This window comes from Arvicola amphibius, chromosome 10 (assembly GCF_903992535.2).
Source record: "Arvicola amphibius chromosome 10, mArvAmp1.2, whole genome shotgun sequence".
Taxonomy (NCBI): domain Eukaryota; kingdom Metazoa; phylum Chordata; class Mammalia; order Rodentia; family Cricetidae; genus Arvicola; species Arvicola amphibius.
This window is the reverse complement of record NC_052056.1, coordinates 60,898,972-60,918,981: the sequence shown is the minus strand read 5'-3', so window position 1 is coordinate 60,918,981 and position 20,010 is coordinate 60,898,972. Positions and strand designations below refer to the sequence as shown.

General features: G+C 44.0%; 1 protein-coding gene across 6 annotated transcripts in view; it reads left to right on the top strand.

Moving 5' to 3' along the window:
* Window positions 1-18,587, top strand: part of Lrch3 (leucine rich repeats and calponin homology domain containing 3) — a 97,765-nt gene extending 79,178 nt beyond the window's left edge. For 4 of the 6 annotated variants that reach the window (XM_038345286.1, XM_038345287.1, XM_038345289.1 and 1 more), the window contains 4 exons: window positions 1,639-1,736; window positions 2,831-2,968; window positions 8,586-8,663; window positions 12,333-13,974. In XM_038345286.1, the coding sequence (XP_038201214.1) occupies window positions 1,639-1,736; window positions 2,831-2,968; window positions 8,586-8,663; window positions 12,333-12,536 (518 nt within the window). In that variant the 3' untranslated portion in view covers window positions 12,537-13,974. Of the gene's footprint in view, window positions 1-1,638; window positions 1,737-2,830; window positions 2,969-8,585; window positions 8,664-12,332; window positions 13,975-15,520 lie in introns of those variants that run through there. The other 2 variants (XM_038345290.1, XM_038345288.1) reach the window with 1 other exon arrangement.
* Window positions 18,588-20,010: the final 1,423 nt, after the last annotated feature.

Below are 20,010 nucleotides of genomic sequence, written 5' to 3'. Positions count from 1 at the left end.
CATTTAGGAGGCTGAGGCAGAATTGATTTTAAGGCTAGCCCAGACTACATTTCAAAGTCCTATCTCAAAAGCCAAAACAAAAAACAGATTGAACAAATAAAATGCTCTTTCTGTTAAAGAACATTCTTCCCTTATTATGAACTTTCAGGTCTTTCCATATTGACAAACTATTGAATAATTGTATACCTATTACCAGCAATTTTACTTTGAGAGATAAATATCTTTTGTGTAAAACAAAAGATAGATATAAAAACATTCATAGCAACATTATTTATAATGGTGCCACATTGAATGTTCACAAGGAGAATGGTGATGAACATTGGTGCATCTGTATGATAAAATGTCATGCAAGTAATGAAAATGATATATACAACAATACTGATATATCTGAAATGTATGGTACTGATAGATATCTTTAGTGTTGATCAAAAGAAGCCATATGCAAAAAATACATGCAACGTGGTTTAATTTATAGAAAGTTCTTAAAAATGGACAAAGTAAATTTGTGATCCTTAAGGTGAGGCTACTGGTACCTTTTGGGCTCTGATGGGCAGAAAACATGCAAGAGGCTTTGAAGGATGGGCAAATCTCACTCACTGCACCTAGTCATTTTGTTTTGTGAAGATCATTTATTGGCCTCTATTTAGAACCCTGTAATTTTACAAATATATATATTGTATTTTTTCAGTGAAAACATTTGTAAGTGGTTGTAATTCAGACAAAATGCCATTATATTTATATATTTGAAATTTCTAACCACAGTGATACTTTAACTATTAGTTAGGGTTTCTATTGCTGTCAAAAGATACCATGACCACAGCAACTCTTATAAAAGAAAACATTTTACTGAGGGCTGGCTTACAGTTGTAGAGGTTTAGTCCACATGGTGCTGAAGAAGGAGCTGCTATATTTGATATGCAGGTGATAGGAAGTAGACTGTGACACTGGGAGTAGCTTGAGCATAGGGGACCTCAGAGCCCACTCCATAGCGACTCCAACAAGGCCACACCTCGCAAAGTGCCACTCCCTAAGGGCGTCATTTTCTTTCAAACCACCACAGCTACTAGCCTGCCCACTACCCCTTTTGATTTACTCAGTAATTGTTTTCTTTCTTATAACAATTCTCTTTTAAAAATGTATTATTTTACTTTATGTGTATGGGTGTTTTATGTGCATGTGTGTATGCCCACCACATGTTCAAGGAGGTCAGAATTAGACACTGAATCTCCTGGAACTGGAGTTACAAGTGCTTGTGAGCCACAGCATGGGTGCTGGGAGTGAAACTGGGTCCTCTCTACAAGATCAGCAAGTCTCTTAACCTCTGAGCCATCTCTCCCAGCCCCAGATGATAATACTTTTAAAATGTCAACCAGAAGCCGGGCGGTGGTGGCGCACGCCTTTAATCCCAGCACTCAGGAAGCAGAGGCAGGCGGATCTCTGTGAGTTCGAGACCAGCCTGGTCTACAAGAGCTAGCTCCAGGACAGGCTATAAAGCTGAAGAGAAACCCTGTCTCGAAAAACCAAAAAAAAAAAAAAAAAAAATGTCAACCAGAAAGTAGTAAACACTGTATTGGCAAAGAAACTTGCCAGACAAATGTAGCACTGGCAGCTGACCTCTCCACCTGACTTGTTCTCCAGGGCGGGCCTCACCCCTTCTGTCCTCTGCACCTGACCCTGCGGATCCTGTGACGAGACAGAGAGAAGAGGAGCTGAAGTTAATAGACCAGCTGCGCAAGGTGTGTGCATTACCTCTGAATTGCCCTTTGGCAGTGGCATGTCGATAGTCCATATCCTTTTGTTCACATGCTCACTTCTGTGCATTACCATAAAGTCAGTCGTGTCCCTTGTATGCTGTGTTTTGTGATGAATGTGAAAGAATTTTATTATTGAGGAAAATTCCTTTAAACTTTTTATTGAGAAAATTAGACGAATAATTTTAATTTTAAAAGCTAACTTTATAGCCATGTTCATTTTCATTTTTCCCCCCATTTCTGTTTTTCATCATGTTAAAAGGCAGTCTCAAAGGAAGAATTATAATGCATAAGAGCCATGGTATAGCATGGTGGTCCACACATGTAGCCATCAGTAATCTGAGGTACCAGGATCACCAGCTAGAGATCCAGACTGTGCTACGCAGCGAGACCCTTTCTTAAAAGAGAGAGAATTCGTGTGCATGTGCACATTCTCAAATCCTGTGTACATGCTGACGGATTGGAATTGAACAAGGATCCAGTTTGCTTTCATGTTTTTGTTTGTTGAGACAAGTTGTCTCTGTATCACTCAGGCTGGCCTTGATCTCTTAGTCCTCTTGCCTGTGCCTCTATAATCTGGAATCACAGGCACACCACCATGCCAGGACTTAGCGGTTTCCTAAGTCATAACTTTCATGCTTTGTACCACTGTGACCTGGCTGCGATGCATACACTCCTCTCTGTCTCTGTAAGTTGTTGACCTGAGTTAGAAGGAAAACGGGAACTAGAGAATCTTAAGTTATTTCTGTGTTTTCTGGATTCCGTTTTGTTTTATTCTGATTTTGTTGTTATTTTTGTTTTTGTTTTGAGATAAGATGTTACGTTATGACCCTGACCAGCCTGGAACTCACTGTCTTTTCTCCACCACCACCCCCTCCTCCCCCCCCCCCCCCCCGCCCCACCTCATATAGTTCTTCTGCTCCCCTGACATCCTAAGTGCTGGGATTACGGGCATATGTCATGGTGTCCAATTTTTTTTTTTTTCTGAATTTCTAACCTGATACATTTTATTGTCTTGCTTTTATACCCTATATGGTAATCAATCTCCAATTAATACATGACATTTCCTGTCCTTGCAGCATATTGAGTACCGGTTAAAAGTATCTCTGCCCTGTGATCTTGGAGCAGCTCTAACTGATGGTGTTGTACTTTGCCACTTGGCCAATCATGTTCGGCCTCGATCTGTCCCAAGCATTCATGTCCCATCTCCAGCCGTGGTAAGTTGTAGTGCCAGGCAGCCCTGGCTATTCATAGGATGCTTTTCAGTTCAGTGGAGTCATCACGCTGGAAGCTAGCAATGCGGATACCAAGGGCTCCGCCTCCACTTTCTCAGTCTCACCTTGAACCTACAGTAAAAGCAGATACATAAACAATCATTTACAGCATGTATTGAGTATTGTAAGAGGTGTTTAAGAAGTATGCTATTGAGATACCAAAAGGGGACTGGTTAACTCTGCCTAGAGAATTAGAAGCCTTCTAGAGAAGTTGAACTAATCCAGTTATGAAATATATGTAAGGATTGGCCGGCTAGCAACTTAAATAAAGAAATTGTAAAGTTGTTGAGAAAGATCACACACAGGGTAGTGTGTGGGTACAAATGACAGTAGATGGAGCTGAGAGTTAAGCCTAGGCTGTGTTTTAGAGGCTTTAAAATATGTCAAGGAGCTAGAGGTTTATATTAGTGTCAATAGTGGAGAAAAGTTAAAAATGCTTGTTTTTTGTTCAACAGGCATCGCAGTATGAAGCACACTGTTAGAACTTTATTAGGGAATGTTAGCAAGATGGCTCAGCAAGTAAAGGTTCTTGCCACCGAGGCTTACAGCCTGGTTTGCAGTAGTGGAGATGAATCATGCAGAAAGAGCCCTTTATCCTTTCCCGTTCATTTATGGTAAAGTTTGTTTACCTTACCCCTGGCTCCAGGCTACAGCCAGTCTTACCATTGGTGTCTACTGACTGGCTGCTCTCTTGGCAGAATACTGCCAGACTTCTTTGAGTTCATTTACTGCCTTACCTCTTGTGGAATCAGGAAATGCATCACTAAGAAGCATTCTCCTTGAAAGCCCAATCCCTTATGAACTTGATCAGACATTTTAAATATCAACTTTATCCCAGTATCATGCTGTTTGAAGACCATTTAGAGTCACCTTTAGAAAGCAGTGGTATAGGGCCTGGAGAATGGTTCAAGAGGCTGGATTCCCAGCACCCACATGGTGCTTCACAACCAGCCATAACTCCAGTTCTAGGGGACCTGATGTCTTCTTCTGACTTCTGTAGGCACCAAGCACACAAGTAGTAAACATATAAGCAAAACACTCAAACACATAAAATAAATCTAAAAAACATTTAAAAACAAAAACTGGCACAAGGCCATAGGAAAGAAGTCTGCCATTGTGTAAAGTGGAAAATCAGGGGGTCTGGCCAGGATTATCCTCTTTTGAACCGCCTAATTTTTCTTCTTTGGTTTTAAGTGGAAGAATTAAACTGTATGCTCAGACAGTTACTCAGCCTTTCTAACTTGGGAATATGCTAACCCTTAAAATTTGGACATTAACCTTTTACATTTTTAATCATCTTCCTTTTTCTAGGATTTATTCTATTTTTTAAATCATGTATATTTATTTCTCTGAATATGGGTCTGTACATATGACTGCTCTTCCGGCAGAGTCTAGAAGGAGGTGTCAGATCACCTGGTGCCTATGAGCTATCATATGAGTACTGTAAACCAAACCTATCATTCTGGTCCCATACTTTAAATGAAATGTTTAATAAAAACAAACTTTAAAAATAAAAATTTTAAGCCAAGTCTGGTAGTGTACACCTTTAATCCTAGCACTTGGGAGGCAGAGGCAGGTAAATCTTTGTGTATTCAAGGCCAGCTTAGTCAGTCAGGCCAGCCAGAGCTGCATAGTGAGACCCTGTCTAAAAAGCAAAAACAAATATCAAGTTTTGGGCTGGTGACATGAGCTTGCCACACGAGCCTGGCTACTAGACATTAAAGGGGAAGGAATGAACCATCTCTAAAGAGTTGTCCTCTGACCTCCTTGAGGGCTGCAGCACACATGCCCCATACACCGCGTGATTGTACACACAACAATAATAAACGTTACAGTAAAAGTTTTAAGCTGGGCCTGGTGAGTCGTGCCTGTAATCCAAGCATTTAGGAGTTAGAGGCAGGAAGATCAGCGCTCACAGCCATCCTGGTCTACACAGCAAATTTGAAGTCAGCCTATGCTACATCAGACCCTGCCTTAAAAATAAAGTTTTCAGTGCCTGAAAAGTGTTTGAATCATTTTAAACATTCAGAACTAAGTATTTATCTCGTGTTCTTTTCAGTTCAGATCTCTTATTCAGTGTAGACTGCATTACAGAAATAAAAGAGGCTAGACTGCTGCCAAAAATCATATGTCGTGCCATTTGAAGTTTTGGGAAAACTTTTGAAGGTAGCGGGTTCCTGTAAGATTTGCTTCTTAAGAGTAGACTGTGAGGCCGGGCGGCGGTGGCGCACGCCTTTAATCCCAGCACTCGGGAGGCAGAGGCAGATGGATCTCTGTGAGTTCGAGGCCAGTCTGGTCTACAAGAGCTAGTTCCAGGACAGGCTCCAAAGCTACAGAGAATCCCTGTCTCGAAAAACCAAAAAAAAAAAAAAAAAAAAAAAAAAAAAAGAAGACTGTGAGTCCTGCAGTCTGGAGTGAGGATGGAGAGGCTGCAGCCTGCATCCCACTCACGGATGAGCCTTTCCAGAGGAGGGATATGTACTGAGTGCTTGCTCATGCGTGCTGTCTCTCTCCCTCTCCCTCTCCCTCTCCCTCTCCCTCTTCCTCTCCCCCTCCCTCCCTCCGTCCCTCCCTCCCTCCCTCCCTCTCTCTCTCTCTCTCTCTCTCTCTCTCTCTCTCTCTTTCCCTCTCCCTCCTTCTCTCCCTCCCTCCCTCCCTCCTCTCCCGTCCTCCCATATGTCTCCTTCCCTCAGTCCTTCATTTTCATATGAGCTATAGGAAATTGTGTTTGAACCAGTTTTTAATTAGCAGCATTAACTTTTAATTCTTGCTTTTGCACAGAAACACGATTTTTTTTTCCTATGGCAAGGTTATGTCAGTCTGTCCTTCTGTAAACAACATTTCAGAAATATAAATTTCCCTCTTTTGTAAAACAGTGCTCATGGCTACTTCTCCTGATTATTAGCCTTCTCTCCTGAACTCAAACCCGGGTCCTGACCAGTTCCGATCACTTCACAAGAAAAAATGCTAATGGTCCTTGCCTTTGCTTCCAGCACTGAGGCAAAGAGCCGCTGGCATGTGGAGAGAATTTCTAGCCTAGACGGATATGCCAAAGGGAAGCAGTTTGTCCTGTTGGATTTGGGAGTTTGGTTTTTTGAGACAGGGTCTCACTGTGTAGTTATGTAGACCAATCTGGCTGCAAACTCACAGAAATCTACTGCCTCCCCCTCTTGAGTGCTGAGATAAAAATGTGCCACCATACCCAGCTAGTTTTTGTCTCAGTTAGCCAAGGCTGGCTTTGAACTCCCTGCCTGTACCATGCGTGTTCTTTATTTGCAGAGTTGCTGTGAAAATTGGGTCTTTACCAAGGAGCTCCTCCTCCTAGCAACTCTCCCTGGCCTCAGTCCAGCTTACCTTTCTCTGGAGCTGAGGCGGCCCCAGCACTGTGCTGTGCACACCTCCTTTATTTTCCTGGCATAAGCAGCAGCAGCGGAGCCCAGTGCCAGTGTGAAGTAGCAGATGAAGCCCAGGCCTTTGTTGTGCTCCCATCTGTCAGGAGATCATGACTCCACAGTTTATGTTCCATCTCCCCCCTCCCCTTCTACCAACCTTTTTGCTTCATTTAAGAATTTGGCATTGGCAAGAAAGGGCACTTCACTGGTTTGTCTTTCTGTGTACTGACACAACTCAGTGTCGTCTGGGAAGAGGAACCTCAATTGAGAAAATACCTCTACCACGTTGGCCTGTAGGCAAGTCTGTGCTCCGTTTTCTTGATTAATGATTGATGTTAGGGCCCCGCCTGCTGGAGACAGTGCTGTTCCTGGGCAGGTGGTTGTGGGCTGTGTGAGACAGAGAGCAAGCCAGTGTAAACATAATTCTTTCATGGTCTCTGTTTCTGCCCCGATTCCAGGTTCCCATCCTCCTCGAGTTCCTGTTTGGTTTCCCCTGATGATGGGCTGTAAATTGTAAAATAAGCAGACCCCTTCCTCCCCAAGATACTTGTGGTTATGGTGTGTCTGCAGCCGTAGAAAGCCAACCAGGCCAGGTCCCTTCTCGTACCCTGGAGTCCTGTCATTCCATCCGAACTGGGAGATTTGTTTCTTTCTGTGCATCCACTGGTTGTCTTCTTATCATCTTTCATGACAAAGTTAATCCTAGCCCTGAATATCTTTGTCTGATCTAAATTAAAATACTTTCGCTGCTTTTATTTTGTTTCTTCTTATGCCAAGGAATTGTGTTTCATGTTTGAAAAACCTCGGGTTTTACAAGTGAAGTCTTTTGTTTTCTAGAGATGGTACAGGTGTTCATGAATTTACTAATTTAAAAATCTGTAGGTCCCTGCAAGCATCTGGCTTCCATATGTAATACTTACTTTAGAATATGAAATCCTATTTTTCTTACATTGTGTTCCATAATAACTAGGTTAAAAACAAAACCTTGAGAGGATATGGAATGCCGCTTTATTTTCAGACTTTAGAGATCTTTACAGAAAATTAAGCTCACTTATTAGTAATTAATGAAATTTCCAGCATTAACCATTTACCTTTTTAATATAGCTTTGTAGCCCTCATTAATACTTCTTTAATTTCCCAAGTGTCTAATCTGTTAAACGTAAAAGATAGGACTGGGATTAAGAGTACTGGCTGAAGCTGGGTGGTGATGGCGGTGCATACCTTTAATCCCAGCACTTGGGAGGCAGAGGCAGGCGGATCTCTGTGAGTTTGAGGTCAGCCTGATCTATAGAGTGAGTTCCAGGACAGGCTCCAAAGCTACTCAGAAACCCTGTCTCAAAAAAATAAATAAATAAATAAATAAATAAATAAATAAATAAATAAATAAATAGCACTGGCTGTTCTTGCAGAGGACCAAGTTCAATTCCCAATGCCCACACGGCAGCTTATACCTGTCCATAACTCCATTCCCAAAGATTCAACACCTTCTTTTGGATTCTGCAGTCATTGCATGCACATAATATACAGATATACATGCAGACAGACACTCGTACTTATATAATTAAAATAATATTTTAAAATAGAACCGGGCATGGTAGCACATGCATTTATTTAGTCCCAGCGCTTGGAAGGCTGAGACAGGTGGATATCAGTAAGTTTGAGGCCAGCCTGATTAATCTACACAGTAAGTTCTAAGCCAGCCGGAGCTGTGTGGTGAGACACTGCCTCAAAAAGTAATAACCCAAAAGAAACGAACTGCTCATTATGGCCATGCTTGATGCTCTCTCTAATGTTCTTTTGTGTATTTGTTTGAATATGAAAAAATATCTTCTTAGCACTCACCTTGCTAAACCAAAGCAAAGAACAGGTGTTGGACGGTGGCAGACTCCTCTCAGAGGCCAGCACCGGTTCCTGTACGCAGCCTTTTATTGGCTGCAGCCACACTCTCCGTCTCCTGTGGCTGCTTCCATGCTGGCAGAGCTGAGCAGTGATGGCGGCTCTGTGGCTCCTGAGATTAGCATCAGTATCTGAGCTTTTAGGGGGAAGTTTGCTGAGCCCCAGCGTGTGCAGCAGTAAGTTTATGACAACCAGCAAGAGTAGTTTTAAAGCTGTGTGCCCTTTGACCTTTGTTGATAACACTGTTTCCCCCCTTTGTTGTCTCACTGCAGCCTAAATTAACAATGGCAAAATGCAGGCGAAATGTGGAGAACTTCCTGGAAGCTTGCAGAAAAATCGGTGTACCCCAGGTAACGTGTGTTTGCGCGAGCGTGTGTGTGTGTGTGTGTGTGTGTGTGTGTGTGTGTGTGTGTGTGTGATTGTTCTTACCAGGACTAGCGGTGAACTAAGCTGATCACTGCTAACATAATGTGTTATTACAGAGCTCTGTCAGTGTTCTCTCCAGCAATATTCTTTCATGTTTCCTCATTTCCAAGGATATTTAAAGAGACTGTTAAATATTGATTTAAGTAATTGTATTATAACTAATAAATTGAAAACATTTGTTTTATTTTCTTAAACATCCCCACTAGCTGTCTGACCTTTGTACAGCTACACATAACAGAATATTTTCACACAAGTATCATTCAGATTGGGAATTCTTTTGTTGGCTTCAGTTTTTTAATACTTGATTTTAATACATCTTAAATATATGTATTCATTAAATAATTTTAAGACTTCACAAAATGTTACAACAATAACAGAGTTCTTACGTAGTCCTCACCCAAATTTCTTAGATGCTAGCATCAAATATGCAAATAGTACAGCTGTACAAACCGAGTGAGCCAAACAATAGTCCTGTTAGCTAAGTAAAGATTCTTCCACTAGGCTGCAATCCTTTGGCCGTTAGCACAGTGACGACCACCTGTGAGCTCGCGCCTCTATGGCAATGGTTCTCAACCTGCGGGTGGAGACTACTTTGGGGGTTGAACAACCCTTTCACAGGGGCCACCTACGACCATTGAAAACACAGATATTACATTATGATCCATAACACTAGCATATTACAGTCATGAAGTAGCAATGAAAATAATTTTATGGTTGGGATCACAATAACATGAGAAACTATTAAATGATCACAGCGCTAGAAAACACTGGTCTATTATATTTCTTGCCATTGATAGTACTATAGTTAAACTTGATAAACTTGATAGATCTAATAAGAAATGTTTACTGTGTTCAGTGACACCCCCCCTTTCGTTTTGGTTTTTTTTTTTTTTTTTTTTTTTTTTTTTTTGGTTTTCTCTGTATAACTGTCCTAGCAGTCCTGGAACTCATTCTGTAGACCAGGCTGGCCTCAGACTCGCAGAGATCTGCCTGCCTCTGCCTCCCAAGTGCTGGGATTCAAGGCGTGTGCCGCCACCGCCCAGCTGGTGCCCCTTTTGAAGAGTAGTTAAAGCCTGCTTTACTCCTGAGGGCTGCATGGAGTTGGATGATGTGGAAGTAGGCTTTTTACCACTTCACTCTCAGGATGGTCTTAGAGCCCTGGGGCTCAGACCTGCCTCCTACCTCAGCCTCCAGGGCTGGAATTGTGGTATTCACTGTGCTTAGCAACAGTGTAAAGAAATTAGCAGCTTGGTGTGGCGTGGTTGGCAGTTTTTCTTTTCTTTCTTGCTCGAGATGGAAGCTGTGCCTCCTGCGCTCTTCCACTGAGCCACACCTCCTGTCTCTAAGCCTTAGTTTTGTCTAGTCAGCAGAGAGAAAACACCAGCCTTTCTGTCAGCTGCTTAATTAACTGTTGGAAACTCAGGATTGGCTCATCAGAAACGCCAGCTTTACTCTAAGTTAAGCCCCATTTATCCCAGTGATGTTTTTCACCCAGTTCACTGTCCTGCGCTAGCTGATCAAGAGCCAAGAGGTCACAGCATCATGTATGCAGTGAGCATCCTTCACTCCAGCTTCACATATTCCAGAGTAGAAAAAAAAGCCAGTTCCCACCTGCATCTTCATTAGCCAGCATGGATTCCACACCTGTTCTTCAGCATTACTGGAAAGATCATTCTGTTATTTTCTGCTGTTATGGGTTCGGGTTTTTTTTTTTTCCTTTTCTAAAATCAAGTAAGACATATTTTATTCTTATGGACAAATTCAACTAGAATTTTTTATTTTTATATCATCTTATAAAAGCTTATGAAACCATTTTACCATTTACCACCTATTCTAGGGGACTGGCATGTATTTTCTCCACAGTGAGAGTCCTGATGCCCATATGCGCACATTAACACTCAGGTTTCTTGTCTGACGTCAGCATCCCTGCTGCCTGCTCGAGTCCACACCCTGTGCACTGCACTGGAGTGTTTCATGCATTGGTACAGAAAATGGGAAGCTCAGAAAGCAGGAGCGTGCTGACTGCCCATGCCCGTGCTTGCCAAGATCCTCCTCGGCACCATTTCTGGATATCAGAGCTGCCTGCCAGGCCCTACAGAGCCATCTTGTCTTGGGTGTAAATATTGGAACCTGGAACTTTTTCAGAATGCTACTGCCCTTGGTCAGCAAAATAGAAAAACTATGTGCTTTACAGCATGCATTTAAGTCAGCATTTTCCAAGCAGGGCTTACAAGTGTTCATTACAGCTCAGCTGCCCCTTCTACCTGAGCTGAGCTATTTGAAGGCAGTTAGAAAGACAGAAAAAGTACACTTTAAAACTGACCTTTTCCCAAGGTGGTTAGCCTGGAGTCCACAACACACCTGCAGCTCCTTCCCAGAAGGAGGAAGTGGACATCCACACAAACCACTTCTTCCGTCCCCTTCTGCCTTCCACCCACTTCCCTACCAGTTTTAGATGAGTTCTAGTTTTGCTGCTATTTCTCTTGAAAATTAGTCATTTTTCTGGACAGAATGAAGGATTCTCAGTCTTGCTTTGTTCTCGCCTCGCTTTGTTCTCGCCTCCTTCTGGCCCTTGCTAGACTGGAAAACAGGGAACTTAGTAGTTAAGGGTGTCCGCCTCAGTGCCCAGGTGTAAAATACGTGTCACTGTTGTCCCTTCTCAGGATGAGCTGTGAGGACACCGTGGGACAGTACCCCCGTTCCCCTTCACTTGGAAAATGGTGGAGTAGGGTAGGGAGTCACCCTCAGCTATGTAGTGTCAGAGACAAGGCTGGGCAGCGTGAGACCCTGTTTCAGACAAAAGAAAGTCAGAGACAAGGGATAGTCAAATTATGACGGAGAATTGCCTGGGAAGATAGCAATGGTAGAGTCCTTACCTGGGGTCCATCCCCAGCTCACGCTCAGAATATGAAAGAAGCCTCAAGAAGGGAAGTGTCTGAATAGTCACTTTTACTCTTGTGCTTTTATTAAATGTTTTATTTTTTAAAAACTTGTGTTTGAATCTACTATCTTATATTCTAGAATTATTGTGCATGTTAAAGACTATTTTCAGTTTGAATCCACTAATACTTTACCAATGGTGACTTTAGAAGCTCTCTGCATTTCTGTTGTGTGTAGCAGTGAGCCATGTAGGGATGGTGGGCTTCATCTGATGGAGTAAGTCAGTACACAGGACTTCCCTAGTGAACCTCCTCATTACAAGGCTGGCCTCAGGCTTGGAGTCAGCAGTTGCCTGTTCGGTGACCGCCCTGCTCTAGTCAGCATCCCTCAGTAAGGACGGCTGGGAATGGAGAGGAGGCCCTCCTGCTCTCAAGCTTCACGCCACCCTGAACCACAAGCCCGCTCTGTCCATTGGTCCCTTACTGCTCATGGCTAGCCACCAACAAGCACACTCTATTTTGCTGCTCAGTAGAAAAGTCTGTGTGCATAGATGAGCCCACAGATTTGTCCCTCAGCATTTCCTTCCCTACACTAAGATGCCGCAGGGTGTGTGTCTGATCATGCCTGACATGAATACTGAGTTCTGTACTTGTCTGCATTCTGCCCCACTGACTGTGTTTTTCTGTTTTCCTTTCCTGCTCACATTCGGACAGGACAATCTCTGTTCCCCTTCCGACATCCTTCAGCTAAACCTCAGCGTTAAAAGAACTGTCGAAACCCTGCTTTCTCTCGGGGCACATGCAGAAGACTCCAGCATTGTCTCTCTGTCTGTCCAGCTTCTGGGTTTTGTGGCATTTTACTGTGCTTTGATGTTAACTCTCTGTGTGCTGTATTACCGGGTCTTCCCCTCTAGCTGACAGTGCAGCCCGTGCCTTCCACCTCCTTCCTGTGCTTGGTGCAGGTTTGTTTCTCATACAGAATTACTGACACATGAAAAAAACATGTTTTTTCCAGAGTGCTAACCTGAGTAGATACATCATTTCTTTCACGTCCAGAGGGGCAGTGCATTGCACAGTAGGCACTAACGATGGCTAACAGAAAGATCATCACTTGCTTCCCTCTGCCCTGTGGCCTTGTTTCTCATATTGGGGGGTGGGGTTGAGGCGTTTTTATTGATGCAGTCCTGAGCCGCAGAACTCTGCCGTTCTTTTTATACTGTGCTACACTTCAGTTTTGAAGTGACAGATGTCTGAGCCCTTTCACCAGCTGCTCACCATGACGCTACTGGTGTCCTTTCTACTCTGGAGTACCCTGTCACTTAGTTCTCTGCCCAGAAGGCCCAACTTGCCCTTTTTTTTTTTTTAATCAGTATTTGGACATTTAGAAGGCATGGGGCACTTAAACTTTATGATTTTAGTTTGGCCTGAATTTTTAGTTTAAAGATACTAGAGGTCCTCCAGATTGCTGTCTGAACCATTGTATCCATTTAAGACAGTGGACACTGAGCAGAGCCTGCATCTGAGACCCGGCCATGCCTCCCACATGTGCTGCCTATAACAGATTTACTGCAGGAATCCTGTTAGACTGTGACGTTTGCAGTTCATGTCACTGCTAGCAATGACTGAGTCATTTTTGTAGGTGAACTTGTAGGCTGTTGGGGAGATTGTATCAGAACCGCAGATCCAGTGAAGCTGCAGTCCGTCTCGGAATGCTTAGTAGATCTGTCTCTGGACCTGGGGCCCAGAACGGCATTGCTGCATTCCGATTGCAGTTCTCACCAGTGGTGTCTCCATTAACAAAACTGACCGGCAGCTCAAGGGAGACTGCCAGGAACAGCCTGGGCTGCCGCTCCCCTCGTGTACTTCTGTCTGCAGGGTCGTTCCTAACTGTCCTCACTAACAATGCAGTGACAGACCCGGTGCCCTACAGCAGTGCCTGCCTCCCAGGGTGTGTCGCGAACTTGTCTTCTTCTTAAGACACCTAGAATTCACGATTATTGTCTGAATTCTGTAGAGTTTTGTCCTTTTACACGCACATACACGGGGTCAGGCCTAAAGCCAGGTGTGCTGATACACACCTGCAGTCCCAGCATTAGGAGCCTTGGCTGGCCACATAACAAGATCTTGTCTTTAAAATAAAAACAGACAAAAGCACCGCAGAGGCTGCTGAGTGGTCTAGACCAGCAGTGGTGAGTTCCTAGGAAACATCCGCCAAGTTGATGTCTGTGAGCTCCGCCTCTGAGTGGTGAGAGACCGCTGTGCTCGGCCTGTGCACCTCTGAGCAGATGGCAGGGACACCCCACCCACAGCACACAGACTTCCTCTTTTTTGTTGTTATTGTTTGGTTGTTTTTTGTTTGTTTGTTTGTTTTGGCTTGTTATGGTTTGATTTTAGTTTTTTAAGACAGGGTTTCTCTGTGTAGCCCTGGCTGTTCTGTGAACTTGATTTGTAGACCAGGCTGGCCTCAAACTCAGAGATCTACCTACCCTTAAAAGGTGTGTGTCACCACTGACCAGCTCTCGCTGTATTTTTATTGCAATCCATTTTGTAACATTCCGAGTGATACAGAGTATAAGGGAGCACACCTATTGCCCTCGAACTTGAGTTTGAGGCCACCCTGAGCTATACACAGCAAGACCTTCTCTCAACTATTAGCAAAAAAGTAATTTTTACCCAGGCATGGTGGTACACATGTTTAATCCCAGCATTTGGGAGGCAGAGACGAAAGGGATCTCTGAGTTCTAGGCTGGCCTGATCAACATAGCATGCTCCAAGACAGCCAGAACTACATAGAGAAATCCTGTCTCAAAAAAAATTAAAAAATAATAATTTTGATGAGAAAAAGAAAAGCCAGTAAGTGTTATGCTAAGATTTGCCTTTTTCTTACAAGAGTATCAAAGTAGATGTATCCAGCTTCTTACCCAAAAGAACAGTCTTTTTATGGATCAGTTATTAAGATGTGAGTAAGCTTACATAATAGTTCCTTGGCTTTGTTTAATCTGCTGAATTTTACAATATGAAATACTTTGCTTTTTCAAATACAATTTTTTTGGCTGTTTTGTTTTGGTTTTCAAGACAAGGTTTCTCTGTGTACTCTTGGCAGGCCTAAAATTTGCTCTGTAGACCAGACTGGCCTCGAACTCATAAAGATCCACCTGCTTCTGCTTCCCAAGTGCTGGGATTAAATGTGTGCACCACTGCCCTGTTTTCAAATCCAATTTTTAAGACAAGATCTGACGGTGTAGCCTTGACTGACTTTGAACTCACAGAGACCTGTCTAGCTCTGCCTCCTAAGTCCTAGGAACAAGCACACCCAGCTAAAACACAATTTTTTAAAATCTGATTTTTTTTTTTTAACTAATTTAGGTTTACCCTACCATGAATTACCCAAGGTAGAGCAATGTTTCTTACTTCCATTTGACTCTGAGGGTTGTGGCTTTCAGAATGGAGCTATGGTACGGTCCTGGGCCCTCCCTTCCTGCAGGTAGAGTCATGACAAAATCATGAAGCGTCCCTCTGTCTGTGATTTCCTCCCCAGAGTGTCCTCTGTAGCGCTGTGTTCCTCGTGGGCCGTGCTGTGACTCGGCCTGTTTTCTACTTTGATGTGCTCTGTAAGTTGGCCCTGATCTTTCGTCAGATAGCGTGGCTTCCTCCTGCCATGTAAATGTGTGTCACCTGTCAGTCTTCCACTTTTCCAAACGTTCTGTATAGACCTTTAACTGTGTTAATAAAGTGACCCTGAGTGTGAGACACCATCTGCGTCTGCCTCCTTTAGCAGGGTGGGTTTACCAAAAACTTTCCGCATCTCGCTTGATTATTATGGGGCGGGGTAGAAGTTTCTTTCAGTTCTGTGATGTTCATCCTGTTTTCTGTTTGTTTTTTGTTACGTTGTCCTCTTTTAGGAGCAATTATGTTTGCCTCTGCACATTTTAGAAGAGAAGGGGTTGAGCCAGGTTGCCGTGACTGTCCAGGCCCTCCTGGAACTTGCCCCGCCCAAGCAGCAGCAGCAGCAGCAGCAGCAGCCACCCCAGCTCTCTGCTGTCTGAGGACTCCCAGGGCCCTGGGTGTTGACACAGCCAAAACAAGGAGCCGGAGGATGCGATTGCGGCACCGCCTGCTCAGACAGCCCTGTGTGTTCCTAGAAGCGCTGTCTTCATGATTCCTGCCAGGAATGTTTGCTTCATCTCTCCATTTTAGGGGAAATTATTTCCGCTATTTTTTGTTTTTAATGAAGACACGGTTTTCTTAAGTGGAACTTTCATTACTGAGGACTCAACATGGAAGCCTAAGCTGGCTCTGCTTTCTTCGTGGGGAGCAGGCTCATTTTTCATCCGGAGACAGGATCTTGGAAACCGCATCTCTCTGTCTCTCGGAAGACAGGTGTGCTGCTGTCTTTCCAGTTCCCCGGGTTCTACAGCTCGCTGGTTTCCACAGTTGGGCTTCATTCTCCTGGAGCATTTGTGAAATCCAGATTTACATCAGAGGTTTTGGCTGTGGCCTGGGAACCTGCATTTTCAGCAGACGTTGCAGTTGCTCTCAGGCAGTAGACTCTGCCAAGACACATAGTTATGTGGTTTGGGTACCACCCTACTGCACTTTTCAACTGCATTCAAATCAAAGGCTATGTTATGATGACTTGGACAGTTCTGTCAAAGAGAACAGAAATAATAGAGAAGCCCTCGATTTTGCACAGTACAACGGTTATTTAAAACCAGTGTCCAGGCCTCTCCACAGCCCTGCCCGCTCCCACCCCATCTTTTCTTGGAGGGTGGTTCTGTACATCACCCTGCCATTTCCTAAACACAGACACTCTACACACAGTCCTAAGCTGTACAGTGTAATGTGCACTACTCAACAGTATTTGCATTTGCTTCAGTGAACCCTGCATGCTGATCCCAGGGCACCTGAACCAGGCGTGGCAGATGCAGTAACAGCTCCCTGACTCATGGGACACCGAACACAACACCAAAAGAGCTGAAGGAAAACCACACTTCCTACAGTCCTTGCAGGTGACAGCCAGTTTCCTTAGCTTTAAGAAAGCACTCAGAGCAGCTTCCTGTCTCTCGTCTAGCCCCTCCCCCATCCACCGCCTGTGCCTTACTCCTCTGAGTAGACAACAGAAGGACCTAGGCTCCAGCACAACGTAGGTGTCTTCAGTTAAACTTAAGTACACGTGTGTTTCTTCCCCTAGGTTTTGCACACTTGTTAGTTGTTGTGTCTTTGATGTGGCCAGTAGGGTAATTACATAAAAGCTGTTTCACAGGGTATGCCCTGCAGTCAGTAACTCTTAGAGTTTTTCTTCCCAAGACTTGCATTTGAGAACAGTATTTACCCTGTGCAGCATCCAAAAGTAATAACTTCGAAACTGGACCATGTTCCATCCCCAGCACCACCTGGGCTACCTTAGACTGGCTGAAGAGCTGCCTAAGCAGCTGAGAGCACTTGCTCCTCTTGCAGAGAGTCAGGGTTCAATTCCCAGCACTCTTTGATGACTTCCTCAGGTACCAGGCATGTACGCAGTACACATACATGAAGGTAAAATATTCATACATGTAAAAATATTTTTTAAAGATATCCTTTCCCTAAAAAAAAAAAATCCTTCCTCTAAAAGTGACTTTGAACAAAATCATTTTGAGTAATCAAAATGATTTCCCCTTGTTCATGCAGAGAAGTGTTTATTAGAACATTGCCACGTTACCCAAGCAGCCGGGTATGGCGGCACATTCCTGCAACTCAGGAGGCTAGGGCAGGAGCCTCGTGAATTTAGGGCCAGCCTGGGCTACGCTGCAAGAGACAGTAAGTATAACAGAGCACCTGGGCTCCTGCCCAGCCCTTCAGGGTCCTCACAGGAGCAAGCAGCAAGGCCTGTCCACCACCAGCTGTGCTTCCTTCTAGTCGGCATGAAACCTCAGCATAATTTCTAACTTGTAGCTTCTAATGTTGTGTAGAAATGAGTCCAGAAGACATTACATAACACAACACTTGAAGCAGCTGAGAGTTCCGGAGAGTAGGCTGGCATTGCAGAGCGGGGAGGCTCATGCCTTTACCCAGCCTTTGAGGGGCGGGAGGCAGAGCTCCTCTACCCAGTGAGACCCTACCTCAAAAGAAAGAGGACATTTTAATATTTCAGTTTTTCATGTGAGGCCTTACTGTACTTACCAAGTTAATTCAGATTTAATCATTAGGAAACATTTGCACAGTTTTAGCTGTGGTTGTTATAAAGTTCTGAGTCAGCATATAACAAACCAGGTTTTCTGTTGGTCTTTTGTGGCTTCATATATGTTTCTAAATTGGAGAGAACAATACACTTTTATATTTAATCTTGCTAGAGACCCCAGTGTAAGATAAAGTTAGTCTTATCATAGTCCCCTGACCGGAAATGGCTGTCCTACCAGTGCTGATGGTGGATAAACCAAGTGCCTGCCTGGCCCTGCCCCGCCACCTATAGAGATGTCATGTCAGCGGTCTCCAGACTTGCAGAGGCATCTCTGCCTAGCACTCGGACCAGGCTCCTCCTGTAATGAGCAGGTCTGAGGGACTCGCTAGAGGGATGAAGAGACTAGAAAGGGCAGAGCGGTGGGTGGTTCCCCAACTGCTCTGTAAGTACACCTTGCAGCTATCAAGGAGCCTGTAATCTGCCTCCCTCGAGTCAGCAGCAGCCAATGGTGCGCTGTGCTGATGAGTGTGAAGGACTGAGGACTCAGATGGTTGTGAAATGAAGGAAAACCTGCTCCTTTAGAAGCCTTGTATATACACGGTGCAGCGAGGCGGTTACAGCAGATTTGACTTCTGAAATGTTACACACATGTAATTAGTAAAAGGTTTTGTAAACATTGTCCTATATTTGTATGTCTGTAAATATATTGTGTAAGTTCTAAGTATAAATATGTTGATACTGTGTATGTTATTTTAAGTTGCCTGTATGCCATCTTATATGTGGACATTAAAATAAAAGCCAATACTGCCATAGCATGTATTAAACACTTGCTAATGTTCAAGCCTAAAACTTGGCTTCCTTAGCAAAGACAAATCTGGCTCACAAAGGGACAAATCTTGTTAAACCAGCCTCTGAGGTTAACACTCACTTCTCAAAGAGGCACAGGTAGTGAGGTGGCCTGCAATGGCAGCAGGATTAGATGGCTCAATTCAGGCTGGAGCTATGGTGCAGTTAGTACTGTGCCTACTAGCATGCATCACGTCCTGGGTTCCATTCCCACTGCATAAAGCAGGTATGTTCACTCACTCCTGTAATGTAGTGAGTTTGAAACCAACTTGGGCTACATGAAGTTTCCAAAAGTTAAAAAGGCTTTAATTTGTGAAAAGCGTAAGATAACTTTCCTCTAAGAAATAACCAGTTAGGGGCCAATGAAATGGCTCAACAGGTAAAGGGGCTTGCTGCCAAGCCCAGTGACTTGAGTTTAATCTCCAGGACCCAAAAGAGAAAGAAAAGGAGACAGTTCTTGAAAGCTATCCTCCTCTAAACCCCACACATGAGTTATGGCATGCACATGCATGCACACACTATTTTTTTTAAGATTTTATTAAGTATAGTGTTCTGCTTGCGTGTATGCCTTCATGCCAGAAGAGATCACCAGATCCTATTATAGTTGTGAACCATCATGTGGTTGCTGGGAATTGAACTCAGGACCTCCGGAAGAGCAGTCAGTGCTCTTAACCTCTGAGCCGTCTCTCCAACCCCTACACTATTTAAAAAAAAAAAAAAAAAAAAAAAAAAAAAACACTTAAAGAAACAAGCTCAGCACAGTGATGCATTCCTTTGATCCCAGCACACAGGATGGCAGAGGCAAGCAAGCAGATCTTTAAGTTCAAGGCCAGCCTGGTTTCACAGCAAGTTCCAAGATGATCCTGGCAACCTGAATTTGAGCCTGAGAACCCACAAAAGGGTGGAGAAGAGGCCACAGAGTTGACCTCTGAACTCTGCATGTGCTCCGGCACACATCATGCACAGAGACACAGAAGGAGAAGAGGTGCAGTGGAGACAGCTGTGCTGTCCTGAAAGCTCCAGCCTTCCAAGAGACATTCCTTACTGATGGTCAGAGCAAGAATGAGCCAGTGGACTCACTGGTTTTAAGGGAGAAGTGAAGACACCACACGGCCGGTTTTCACCCATCGTCTTTAAGTCTCACTATCCCAGATGGTGGACATAGTTGTGTGTCGCTTGGCTAGCCTTCTGGGACATGTGCCATCTCTACCACTAGAGGACTGTGTATGCACACTCCATCTCTCTTGTGTTGGCCACTTCCACTCTGATCTATCCCCAGAAAAGTCGCCAGAGCAGCTTATGTAAGAGTGCCGTCCCCAGTGCCGGTAACAGTGAGACAGGCAAAGTTATAAGTTTAACAAGCCAAAGTTTATTAACTACCGTGTGCAG